The sequence below is a fragment of the Culex quinquefasciatus genome, chromosome 3 (genome assembly GCF_015732765.1).
Source record: "Culex quinquefasciatus strain JHB chromosome 3, VPISU_Cqui_1.0_pri_paternal, whole genome shotgun sequence".
Lineage (NCBI taxonomy): Eukaryota > Metazoa > Arthropoda > Insecta > Diptera > Culicidae > Culex > Culex quinquefasciatus.
The window spans coordinates 90081879-90095712 of NC_051863.1; the positions used below are offsets into that span (position 1 = coordinate 90081879).

Sequence of the window (13834 nt, forward strand, 5' to 3'; positions counted from 1 at the left end):
ACTGGAATTAAATACTGTTACAACCAACCTGCAACGCCTTTCGAGGTGTATCCTAGGTTCTACCTCTCCTACTAACATTGAGTCCAAAACCTCCCTACAAACATCTATACCACTAAGGTGACGTAGGGGTCCTTGCGCACTTTAGATAGGTGTTTACTAACGATCCTTCATATCCCTGAGGATAGCATGGACCCGGCCTGGACCCCTTATGCCCTGGGCTGTATTACACTCATCATCAAAGATGAAGACATGGTATCTCCGTGTTGGATTATTGTTCCGGATGGTCTAACACAACCAGACCAAACAGAGGATAAGCGTTGTGGAGCCTTCCGGTGGTGGGGCGTCCTCCAAATGCTAATGCTAATGCTAATTATAAATATAACGTAAAAGATATAACTAAATATAACGTAAAAGATATAACTATAACGACTTCGGCTCAAAAATGCACCATTCGTAAAAATGTACCATTCGTGATAGTGTCACTAACTGCTCGAACTTTCAGTTACTATTTTTCGCAATTCTGTCGGTCTCGTAGATTACTATTTTCGGATCATTTCGTCATAAAATCCTGCAACACGATGAAATCATTGCAAACCTCACTATAAAGTTTTGATATAATTCATTTGGAAACCACTGAAAATACAATTTAATATATTGCTTAAATAGTAAAAGGAGGAGCCCTTCTCACAGCGTCGTTGCTCGGAAGGCACGCCGACGGGGGAATGAATGATAATTTGGCGTCGCGTTCGAATTAAAATTATCTCTAAATCAATGATTGTTTATCTTTCCGCAGCCAGCTGCCTAAGATTTTTAAAATTTCAACAGATAAACAAATTGCTTATGGTCGCATCACCTACCACAGTGAATCCTGACCTCATACCCATCTTACTAAACCCTCAAAACTTATGTGATACTTTGTCGGAGACGCAGTCGATTTGGCAGTCCCATCACTCAAGTATCGGACTATTCCCATCCACTTCCCGTGTCTTACCACTGGTCGTGGCCGGCGTCGGTATTGATCAGCATGATAGGGATCTTTGAAAATTGCGAAGGGGTGATGATTGGTTCCTACTTATCATCTGTGGTCCACGGAGCAATTTTTGGGGGTCCTGGTCAATAATGAAGTAGCAGCTACGGGTAGACACCAATGCTATGCTATTTCACTAAAGTACTTTTTGATTGAAAATTTGATTTTACATCGAAAAATGAAGTTGAAAAATTTTTACGAGCAATATTTCGATTTTTTGAAAAAATCAGTATTGATTATAAAATTCATAACTCGGTCAAAGATTTTTTTCACAACCTGGAAATTTCTGAAAAGTTGGCATTTGATGTCCTCTAAAACATATCAAAAAATAAAAAAAATTAAAAATAGTGTTTTTTTGCAAATTAAGTTTTAGTGACAAAAAGTTAAATAAAAAATCACCCAAAAAAATTTTACCGTGTATAATTTTTTTCAGTGTAGTCCATATCCATACCTACAACTTTGCCGAAGACACCAAAACGATCAAAAGATTCCTTCAAAAGATACAGATTTTTGTATTTTCATAAATCATTTTTGTATGGACAGCTGCCAAATTTGTGAGGAAAATTATATGGAGAATTTAATGATGCAAAATGGCTTCTTTGGGCATACCGAAGGCACCAAAAAAGTTTCAGTCGGATTAAAAAATACAAAAAAAAAAAATCGAATGACCGAAATCTGAAAGAACTGCTCAGCTGCTCCACACACTTAGTGGTGGGCCTCCTTTGTTTCCTTTTCTCCTGTTGCGTTCCATGTGTGAGTGTGACGCTTTGGTGTTATTCTTGCATTTTTCTCGTCGATGTCGATCTCCAGGATGCGTGCCAGCTAACTGATGTGCACTCAACCCCCGGTGGTTGGTCACTTTTTCGTTTGACACTTTTTTAGTTTGTACCCCGTTGGTTGGTCAAAGTCAAACTAAAAATTGACGAACTGTCTTTTTTTACACGGCGCTCACGCACATTATCAAACCAAACGTTTGGTAGTGTGTGTGAACTACGTTTAAAAGGGGTGTCAAACTAAAAAGTGACCCCGTTCGTTTGACAACAGTTGGTGTCAAACCATAGGGGTTTGAGTGTATTCTAAAATGAGTGTTTGTTTTGAAAGTTTGAATCGATGTGGTTAATGCATCGAACATTAATGAAGACTTTCTTTCTGCTGTTTCGAGATTCTGGTTCATGAGAAAACCCCGTTGTCATTTCGTTGGACGAAAATTATTGACGAGTCACTCAGCAAAATGCGGCCAGCCAGCAAGCACTGGCTAACGGCTAATGGCTTTTCCGAGGAGTGCTTGGTCCACGGTTGGCAAAATTTCACAAAGTGTATCAGACTTCCGGAAAGCAGCTTTTTGCTTGGGAGAAAAGTCATTCAAGTTACCAGAGAACTTTTGATAATGTCCGAGGGGGACGTCACTCCGCGATAACACACTAAATCGCACAAAAACGAGCTCGAAAAGCATCAACGCTACTCATAGTGCCGAGTTTTCACATAACGCCACCTTAAAGCAAGTTAACGCGCGTTAAAGCGAGTAAAAGCGACCAGCGTCTGCTCGACTTTGAACCTGTCGAGCAGTTTTTGGTCATGTTTGGCAACACGATACTTGTTTTGTTTTTTTTCAAGCAGTTTTGACAGCAAAGCAAAAATTGCGATTTTTTTGTCAACGACCGGAAAAGTTTGCTTCGGGGTGATAGCCCGGCTGTCCTCGTTTGTGGGGGCCATCGCGATCGGCAATCTGGTCAAGAGCACACTCGGCCCGTAGAGAATGGACAAGATTCTGATTGCGCACGGCCGTAGCGCCGGCCAGGTTGAAGTCACCAACGACGGGTGACGATTTTGAAGGCGGTCGGCGTGGACATGAGTCGCTTCCAGGACGACGAGGTTGGCGATGGAACGACTTCCGTGACGGTGTTGGCGTCAGAGTTGCTCGCGAGGCGGAAAAGATGCTCGAGCAAAAATTTCACCCTCAAACGATAACCGCCGGGTGGAGTGCGGCCAAGCAGGCTGCACGTTCGGCGCTGTTTGCCACGGCGACGCCCAGCTCGAAGATTCTGTCCCAGCCAAACTATTTGCCAAGCTGACCGTCGATGCCGTGATGCGGTTGAAGTGATTCGGGGAATTGACCGCGATTTATAGTGCATAAAGAAGACAAGATCAAGGTTTTTAGATCGAGTATAAAGATGGACTCGATGGTGAAGATTGCCGAGCTGAAGGTCGCCGAGAAGAAGAAGATGAAGAACAAGGTGACAACCAGGACCAGGCTCGTCTCGGTCGTTGCGATCTTTTCGAACAGGTCATGATCGGAAAGGACACGCTGCTGCATTTAAGCGGAGTTTCCCTCGGAGCGGCCTGTATCGTCGTAATTCGTGGGGCAACCCAGCAGATCATCGACGAAGCGGATCGTTCGCTGCACGACGCCCTTCGCGTGTTGGCCGCGGAAACGTCCGGTAAGGAATCGTAGCCATGGAAGCGTTCGGTCGCGTTCTGCTTTAGCTGCCGACGACGATCGCCGACAACGATACCGTTTGCAACGCTTAGCTAAACGAAGAGTAAGAATGTTGAGGTGGGTTTTGCAGGACTTTTTATGTTTATGATTATTTTCTTTGCAGGTGAACGTGTAATCCACATGACCATCGAAGTACGCTGGAAATAGTTCGGTTCATTCACGAGTGCAAAACGGCGGTCAAAACCAAAAAATAATCTGCTACGATCAAGAAGCCACTGACGCCTACAGCTTCCAGGATAATGATCGAGCGCTGCAAAAGACGTTCTCGTAGATCCGCAGCCTAATGAACATCCTGGACAGCCGGATCATGCTGCCAGAGCAAAAAAATAACGAAAAGACGATTGTTTTTATTAAGATGAACACAACTACTAGTCAGATGAGTTTTAGATATGGATAGGCTGTAGGCTGTAATGCTACATTTCAATCAAATCAAATTATTCGCTCTACAGCATTGCCTTGGCGTTCTCGATTGCGAGATTCCTACTCGAAACTAGGTGTCCGAAGGCTTGATTGTTGAGGCAATTGCAAACCTCTTTTTACACCTTAGCTTCCATCCACCCGGGATTCGAACTGACGACCTTTGGATTGTGAGTCCAACGGCCAACCAGCGACTCCACCGAGGCAGGACCCAGGGAGACGACTCCTACACCTGGACTGAGCTAACGACCTAACCTTTTTTTTAAGGTTAGTCCGGGGCCAGCATTTACTTCCCGTCCGACGGAAGGCGTGATCAGACAAATCTCGTCTCGAAAAATGCCACCGGGACCGTCTGGGATCGAACCCAGGCTGACTGGGTGAGAAGCAATCACGCTTACCCCTACATCAGGGTCCCGGTCCCGGTGCTACATTTAAATATACTTAAAAATAACAGTTATTTTAAACGAAATATAACCGCGTTCTGGAACAACTTCTCTTAGCGCTACCGACACTCCCGCACCTCGCTGTAGACGCTTCCTCCGCAACAGACAGACTTGTGTTTCTGCCGGTCAATGTTGATAGAACAGTTGCTGGGTTGATTTCCGGCTCGTGCAATCAATTGCAGCGACTGAGCAATCAAGTACACGTACAACTTTTTCTAAAGTAGACATGGGCAAACTTTTTCTAAAGTAGACATGGGAGCGTGAGGTTATCGACAGGTGGAGAATGCAGCACTTCGATGAACACCTGAATGGCGCAGAAGCAGAGGCAGGGGTCCAAGGCGGCAGGAGAGAGGACTTCATCGGTACAGCGGGAGAAGGAGTGGAGTCAGTTCCCACGATGAGGGAAGTTAAGGATGCCATCAAGAAGCTGAAGAATAACTGTTTAGAAATTAAGTTTATTTGTGCATTGCGCCGTTTACCCTATGAATTAGATCACATTGAAGATGAACCGTGAGAGAAGAGAGTGAGTGAGAGAGAGAGAAAGAGGGACCGTACGGGAGTGCCCGACGGGTCAGTTTGTTTATCATTTGCGAATAAAGTTTAAGTTGATTGCCGATACTCGACCGGCTCGGTTCTTAAGCCACCCCGCGTACTTGTACCGTTAGTTCGTCGCGCAATAAAGTTGTTTCGCACAACAACTTGTGTTTTTATTCGGCCTACGGGTGAAGAAGGTTTGGTGCGAGGTCGTTGACCTCTTGAGAAGTGCGCTCTGGACGAGCAGAAGAACTCCCCCGCAATACAGTCCACAATTTGAAGGGCTCGATCCGGAACATTGGTCCTTCGAGCCGGATCGAAGTGGCCGGCCCGAAGTGGAAGAACCTTTTTGTGTGCGCGCGTGAAAAGTGGCCAGTTCGCTGAACAGTGGCCATCGCGATTCGGACTGTGCGAGTCCGCGGCAGTTGGCGCCATCGCGCAGTTATTTGCGGCTTTGTGCTGCGTTTTTTATGCTGTTCTGCGCGTGGTGCTGACTGGAAGAAGCAGCTGGAGCGATCGTGGTCTGCTGGGAGCTGTACATCGGCGGCTGGCGGACGGAAGCTACTGCTGCTGTGATCGAGAGTGATTGTGTGTGTGCTGGACGCTGCCCATCGACCGGAGGTTCCTGGAGGAGCTGCAGCGTACCAGGAAGTGTTTGGGTTTGCATGTGGTGCATGAGGTGTGTGTGCGTTGGTGAGGTGTGTGCCATTTTGGGTTTAGAGTGAATGAGTATTTTTCGAGAGAAGTTTTAATAAAGATATTTGGATTTTTTACGCATTTGCGTTTCTTTCCGGAGTTGTGGTCTGGGTTTTAATTGCGCAAGCCTTGATTTTTGTTCTGGTCTCTGTCGGTCGGTTCACTGCTGGTTCTCCACCTTGGCTGTCTCTCCCCACTGTCAATCGGGTCGCGTAGAACGTTGAGTTGATCGTTTCGGTGTTCGCAGTTGCAGTTTTCTGGATTTTTGGCGGTCAACGGTGAGTGAAGGCGTGAAGAATGGACGAGTTGAAGGATTTGCTGAAGCAGGAGCGGCAGCTGATTCTGACCATCAATGGTGTAGGAGATTTCGTGGAGGCGTACAAGAAGGCGGAGCATGAGAACCAGATCTCGATTCGGCTGGACACCCTGGAGGAGGCAATGAGGAAGTTCTTCAAGGTGCGCCGCAAGATCGAAGCCATGATCGACGACGAGGATGAGGACGAAGTTGTTGGAGAGTCGAAGGAGGCTCGGAAGAAGCGGTTGGCAGATCTGGTGGTTCAGCGTGAGATGGAGTACAACAAGGCTCTTCGTGACGTCGAGGAGAGGTACTTCGTGGTGAAGGCAAGGCTGGTCGCGCTGCGTCCAGTCAAGGTTGAGCCCACTCCTGGTGCTGACCTGAACGAAACCTGCTTCGATCGATCGATTTCGCGCATTAAGTTGCCGGACATCAAGTTGCCCAACTTCAGCGGCGAACTGAAGGACTGGATCCCATTTCGCGACACCTACAAGAGCCTCATCCACTCCAACGTGCAGCTGCCGGACATCGACAAGTTCACATACTTGAGGTCCGCTCTGCAAGGTGAGGCACAGCTGGAGATCCTGTCGGTTGATTTTTCTGCAGAAGGCTACGACGTTGCTTGGAAGGCACTGGAGAAGAAGTACGACAACCACAAGCTCATCGTCAAGGCGTACCTGGACGCGATCTTCGACATCGAGCCACTGCGAAAGGAGAGTTTCGGCGGTCTGTCTCACCTGATCAGTGAGTTCGAGACAAACCTGCAGATGTTGAAGAAGCTTGGCGAAGGAACGGAAGCCTGGTCAACTATCCTGGTCCATATGCTCTGCGCGCGTTTGGATCATGCCACGCTGCGTCTGTGGGAATCGCACCACAACTCGAAAGCTGTGCCGAAGTACGACGTTCTGATCGAGTTTCTGCGTGACCAGTGTACGGTGCTGCAATCGATCAAGGCCAACCGGCCCAGCGAAGGAGACGGACGGCAGAACCGATCGAGAATCTCAACCGCTCACACGTCCTCGCAGTCACAACGGCGCTGCCTGTTCTGTGGAGAGACGTTTCACATGCCGTTCAATTGTAGCAAGCTGAGAAACATGTCTGTGTCTCAACGTGTGGAGGAAGTAAATCTTCGTCGGTTGTGCAGGAATTGTTTGAATGCTGGTCATTACGCCGATGGATGTTCTCGTGGTTCGTGTTCCCGCTGCGGCGCTAGACATCACACGTTGCTGCATTATGACACGCCGGCACCTGCTGGCGCTCGTCGAGGAAGATCCTCCGTTCAGAATACGCAAAATCGACCCCCAGCAGCTGGACAACAACAACACACGAGACAGCAAGGCCAGACACAGAACAGTTCCACCCAACCAACCACAAGTTCCTACCCCGTACACCAATCCACTTCTCGAAACACTCACCCACCACCACCCACAGACTCTCGCAATTCCACCACCCTCAATGCGGCATCCCTCCCCGCACAAAATGCACCCACACTGTCCCGCCAAGTCCTCATGTCTACGGCTGTAGTTCGTGTTGAAGACCAGTTCGGAAACTATTCGCTCGCTCGGACACTTCTGGATTCGTGTTCCGAGTTCTGCTACATGACTAGCACCTTTTCCAAGAAGCTGAAGTTCCGGACAACACCCGACGTACTGAGAGTACAGGGCATCGGAAACGGCTCGGCAACGTCGCTGAAGGCCGTACGTGCGAAGATCCAGCCGCGGTTGGATACGATCTCGTCGTTCTCGGAGGAAATGCGGTTCCACTTGCTGCAGAAGATTTCCAGTGATCTACCCGCCACACCGGTCGACGTCAGCCAGTTGATGCTCCCCAGTGACATCATCCTCGCTGATCCGTACTTCGGAGAACCTGGTCCCATTGATATGATCATCGGTGCTGAGTTTTTCCTCGATCTGCTGTCTGCTGGTCGGCGTAAGATCGTCGAGGACGGTCCGACGCTGCAAGAGACTGTGCTTGGGTGGATAATCTCTGGAAAGGTTCCCGCATCGTCGCCCAGTATCCCACGCACGGCAACCTACGTCAGCTCAACAGTTGATCTGAAGGAGTTGATGGAGAGGTTCTGGGAACTGGAGTCTTGTCACGTCAACAGCACCCACTCTGTGGAAGAGTCCACGTGCGAAGAGCTGTTCAACAAGACGACGATTCGAGACGCAGAAGGAAGATTCGTGGTGACCTTGCCGAAGAAGCAACGAGTCATCGAGAAGCTGGGCGAGTCCAGAAACATGGCGATGAAGCGGTTCATCGGCATGGAGAAGCGGTTCACGACGAATCCCGCACTGAAGTTCATGTACACGGAGTTTGTGCATGAGTACCTGCTCATGAAGCACATGCGAGAAGTGAAGGAGGACAGCGGAGAAGGCCCCGTCTACTACCTGCCGCACCATGCGGTTCTGAAACCCGACAGCACGACCACTAAACTGCGCGTGGTCTTCGACGGATCCTGCGGCACCTCCAGTGGTGTGTCCCTCAACGACGCGTTGATGGTAGGACCGGTCGTGCAAAGCGATCTCCTCTCGACCGTGCTACGGTTCCGCTTGCATCGAGTCGCGTTGATCGCTGATGTGGAGAAGATGTACAGGCAAATTCGCGTGACGCTGTCCGACCAACGCTTGCAACGCATCTACTGGAGAGACAACGAAGACGAGCCCGTCAAGACGTACGAGCTTTCGACCGTCACCTACGGAACGTCCAGCGCTCCGTATCTCGCTACCAGGTGCTTGAAGAAGCTTGAGAAGATTGCGCGGAAAGCCATCCAGTGGCGTCTCGCGTCATCCAAGAAGATTTTTACGTTGATGACATGCTGTCTGGCGCAGACAGCATCGAAGAAGCAAGTACGCTGATGAAGGAAGTCCGGCAGGTCACCGATTCAGCTGGGTTCACGCTGAGGAAGTGGAACTCGAACTGCCCAGAGCTGCTCAAGCGGCTCCCGAAGCACCTGAAGGACGAACGCAGCACGCTCGAGATCGATCCTGCGAAAACAACGGTGAAGACGCTGGGATTACGATGGGAGGTGTCAACCGACATGTTCTGCTTCGTTCTCCCACAATGGAAGTCGGAACTGTCCCCCATCACGAAGCGCACGGTCCACTCGGACTCTGCGATGCTGTTTGATCCCGATGGTTTCTTGGCTCCGGTGGTCGTTCAAGCAAAAATTATCTGCCAACAGCTGTGGAGGATAAAGAGCGACTGGGATGTACCGCTCGACGAATCGCTGCAGCAGCTGTGGAGAGACTATCGTATGAGTTTGATGGCGGTCGCAACGATTAAAATGCCGCGCTGGATTGGGTTCAGCACCGATTGCGTTGAGATCCAGATCCACGGTTTCTGTGACGCCTCAGAGCGAGCTTACGGTGCCGGCCTCTACCTCCGATGCACTGCGCTTGACGGTTCCGTCACGTGTCGACTGTTCTTGGCCAAGTCCAAGGTAGCTCCGATGGAGAACCTGAAGCGCAAGAAGAAAAAGGTCAACATTCCACGCTTGGAGTTGTCGTCTGGTTTGTTGTTGTCCCACATGTACGAGAAGGTGCAGTCGATTCTACCAGCTGCACAGTTGTTCTGCTGGACGGACTCGATGATCACGCTTGGATGGCTTGCGTCACCCCGTCACGTTGGAAGCCGTTTGTTGGAAATCGGGTCTCGGAGATTCAGCACATTACGAGGAACGCAATCTGGGGACACGTGCCTGGAGAAGAGAATCCCGCAGATATCATCTCGCGAGGAATGTCGCCGGCGCTACTACAGTACCGAACTGACTTCTACGAAGCGCCGCGCTGGGTCGTTCAAGATCGGGAGAATTGGCCACGAACACAACGTGTGTCCTTGGCGGACTTTGACCCAGAAATACTGGAAGAACGTGTCACCCCAGCATTTCCCACTCAAGTGCACGGCTACGTCACGACTGTCATCCACATACAAGGCGAGTGAAGTCAAAATCGAACCAAGATCGAACCAAGTTTTTAGCGCGTAACGTTTGAAAAGGTCGTATGCGCATCGTTCATAATTTCCAAAGAAAAAAAAAACTTTTTTTAGTTTATTTTTTTTCTTCAAAAAGATTTACATTTAATCTCGGACTTGAACTTGGGGATCAGCATTTAATTCCATCGAGAAACTAATGTTAGCATATCACCCTTTTGGTGTTCAATGAAAAACTAGTTTAAAAGATTTTCGATGGAAATTCAGTGAGTATTTTAAAAGCGCAATGTATTCTAAACCAACGGCCAGGAAGAGTCAAACGTAATTTAAGTTGTTTCAAGGAAATTGGATCTATCATTTTAGTTTACTGTATTGTGATATATTGCTTGGATGATCAAGTAAAACTTTGTAATATTTTGATATTAGAATTGTTAAATGTGGATTAATTTACGTTACGTAATACTTGTAATTATCTCAAATATATCTGCAAAAGATAGTGGATACTCACAAAAAAAATATTTGGAAAAATAATTATGTATGGAAAAATAATGATTTCATACGACCTTTTCAAAAACCACACGTAAACCATATTGACAGCGCCTCTGGCGCTGACTTCAAAAAACTGCATGCGTGTCAGATCCTTGCTCAAGTGCGACCTCCGCACTGGTTGTTTGGACTGTGTGGCTCGTACATGGAGTTGGTACGCTTGGTGACTTGGCTGCAAAGGTCCAAGTTCAACCTTTCACCGAAGAATCGAGCTGTTAGGAGAGTTGGATTCCTGAAATCCGAAGAATTAGAAGAAGCTGTGCTGTTTTTGGTTCGACTGTCGCAAGAAGAATGTTTCCCTGGAGAAATGCATTGCCTGAAGGCCGATGGTGTGGTCCACCCAACGTCGAAGATTGCACGCTTCAACCCACAACTGGTGGATGGCGTCATGCGAGTCGGTGGTCGTCTCTCGAACGCGAAGATCTCGACCAACCGGAAGCACCCCCTCATTCTGGACCATCACCATCCGTTCACTCGACTGGTAGTGATGTACTTCCACGAAAGACTGTTTCACGCAGGGCAACAGCTGCTCATCGCTAGCGTCCGCTCGAAGTTCTGGCCTGTCAACGTCCACAGCCTAGCAAGACAGGTCATCCACGAATGCATCAGTTGCTTCAAAAGTAAGCCGAAGGTGATCGAGCAGATTATGGCGGATCTGCCTGCTGAACGAGTGAATCCAGCTCCGCCGTTCCTCCACGTGGGCGTGGACTACTGTGGCCCATTCCTCGTCAGCTACCCGAATCGCAGGGCGAAGCCTGTGAAGTGCTACGTGGCCGTATTTGTGTGTCTCGCTGTGAAGGCTGTCCATCTGGAACTAGTCTTCGACCTGACGTCCCAGGCATTCATCGCAGCATTGAGAAGGTTCGTGGCACGCCGCGGCAAACCGCTGCAGATCAAGTGCGACAACGCCACCACGTTCGTCGGAGCGAAGAACGACCTGATGGAGCTGCACCGGCTGTTCTACAAGCAGCAGTTCCAGGATGTCGTCACGAAGACCGCGCTGGAAGATGGGATCGAGTTTAGTTTCATTCCACCACGCTCACCGAACTTTGGCGGCCTGTGGGAGTCGCAGGTCAAGTCGTTCAAAACTCACCTGAAGAAGACATTCGGACTGCAAGTACTCAAGATGGACGAGATGCTAACTGCCCTAGCGCAGATCGAAGCTGTGCTCAACTCGAGACCGTTGACGCCGATCAGTAACGACCCGCAGGACTTTGAAGCGCTAACGCCCGGGCATTTCCTGATCCAGCGTCCCCTCACGGCCATCGCAGAGCCAGATTTGGAAGGAGTGCCACAAAACCGCTTGGCAATGTGGCAAAACGCGCAGCGTTTCACGCAGCAACTTTGGAAGAAGTGGAGTACGCAGTACCTGTCCAACCTCCGAAGTGGACGAAGGAGCGAAACAACGTCGCCGTTGGTACGATGGTGCTGATCAAGGACGAGAACGCGCCTCCCAGAAGTGGAAACTTGGTCGAGTACTGCACGTGTTTCGCGGAACGGACGGCAACGTGCGCGTTGTGACCGTTCGCACGGCAACCGGACGCTTCGATCGAGCGTTCTCGAAGGTCGGCGCGCTTCCCATTCGGGACAACCAAGAATTAAATCAATCGACGTCTGATTAAGCACTCGCTGTGCGCCCCGGCGCTGCTGCGTCATCCATTCTCGAAGTTTATGTTGGTGTCTGTAGGATGTATGTGTGCATGTTAAGTTGTCGTAGAAGGAAGTTCACTGGACGCCGTCCAGTCTCTCTACTCGGTAGACACCTGTCTACTCGAGCTCAGCGAGCAAGGCGCTCACCTGGTTTTGGGATTATATGTTGTCATGTCGTTAATCACACCCTATCATATCTTCCCACGCTACCACGTCTCACTGGAGGACCCATGGATCCTGCCAGTCGGTCTCGGCTGCTCGTGCGGCATTGAGCTTGGCCAGCTCACGCGCCGATCGACCTTCCCGACGACCACGAAGTACGAAGTCGAAGACATCCCAAGCCAGCGAAGGACAACGCCCCAGGAATTCACCGATGATCTGCGGATCGAGCGCCAGAATTCACCTGGTGGGGTAAGTTGTTCCAGTTCACGCACGCTACATACACCTACTACATCCAAGTTCTGTCCGAGGCACACCACCAACTACATCGACGTCCGAAAGTCCACCCGCACAAAACGAATCCGCAACAACAGCACAGCGGCGATCAGCACACCGGCGAACGACACACCACCAGCGTAACACCTTTATGGCCTGCGGGCCCAGTATCATCGTTACCTGGCTGGGTAAGTTGTTCCGGTTTTATAGAAATCTACGCAAGCATACTACAACAAATCTCTCCCCGAGGAAACCTGCAACGAAATCAACATCAACAAGATGGCATTTCAACGAAGAAGAAGAAGGCATCAACCGATGCACCTGCACCCCAACCGTGTGCACTCTGTGGTCGACAGTTTGTCCCACCCGAAGCAGAGCGTGTTCCGCTGGAGCATGCGACCCACCCACACCGAAGATTCGCAGCGCAAGGCTGCACCAGAAGGTCAGCACACGGCCAGCGAGCTGGCGAAGGCTGACGACGCGAAGCAGAGGCTGCAACGGCAGCAAAACACCACCACGACCGCTACTCGGCGGCGACCCCACGAGAAGGCTGCAGCGGCAGCACCGAAGCAGCAGGTGACCTGATGCAAGGAGCAGAGTTGCAGTAGAAGCAGAATTGCAGCACAATCCAGCTGCGTCGTCCACGATACACCTCACCCCACGATGGCAGCAGTTTTGTTTACAACAGATCGAATGAATTATTGAAGTGTTGTGAAGTTAGCCCTAAGAGTGTTAGATATGTAATTAGTATTAGTGAAAGACGAAGGTAGAGAGGTTTTTGAAATGGTTGAAACCACAGGTTTCAAGGCGGGCGGCATGTTTAGAAATTAAGTTTATTTGTGCATTGCGCCGTTTACCCTATGAATTAGATCACATTGAAGATGAACCGTGAGAGAAGAGAGTGAGTGAGAGAGAGAGAAAGAGGGACCGTACGGGAGTGCCCGACGGGTCAGTTTGTTTATCATTTGCGAATAAAGTTTAAGTTGATTGCCGATACTCGACCGGCTCGGTTCTTAAGCCACCCCGCGTACTTGTACCGTTAGTTCGTCGCGCAATAAAGTTGTTTCGCACAACAACTTGTGTTTTTATTCGGCCTACGGGTGAAGAAGGTTTGGTGCGAGGTCGTTGACCTCTTGAGAAGTGCGCTCTGGACGAGCAGAAGAACTCCCCCGCAATACAGTCCACAATTTGAAGGGCTCGATCCGGAACAATAACAAAGCAGCCGGTTATTATGGAATCGGTGCTGAACTCATCAAGATGGGCCCGGAGAAGCTGGCGTCCTGTCTGCACCGGCTCATAGTCAGGATCTGGGAGTCAGAACAGCTACCGGAGGAGTGGAAAGTGGGAGTAATATGCCCGATATA

The 13834-nt window shown here is 49.6% G+C and overlaps 2 protein-coding genes and 1 pseudogene across 2 annotated transcripts; all 3 read left to right on the top strand.

Annotated features, from left to right (window-relative positions):
- The window catches only part of LOC119769059, a 185564-nt pseudogene extending 182008 nt beyond the window's left edge, over positions 1-3556 (top strand).
- A 2355-nt stretch (positions 3557-5911) lies between these two features.
- Positions 5912-8767, top strand: LOC119769060. The gene has a single exon (XM_038260952.1). The coding sequence runs from the start codon at positions 5912-5914 to the stop codon at positions 8765-8767; it is 2856 nt and encodes a 951-aa protein (XP_038116880.1).
- Positions 8767-11817, top strand: LOC119769061. The gene is made up of 3 exons (XM_038260953.1): positions 8767-9544; positions 9619-9806; positions 10489-11817. Exons 1-3 carry the CDS (start codon positions 8767-8769, stop codon positions 11815-11817), a joined length of 2295 nt encoding a protein of 764 aa, XP_038116881.1.
- The last annotated feature ends 2017 nt before the right edge of the window (positions 11818-13834 follow it).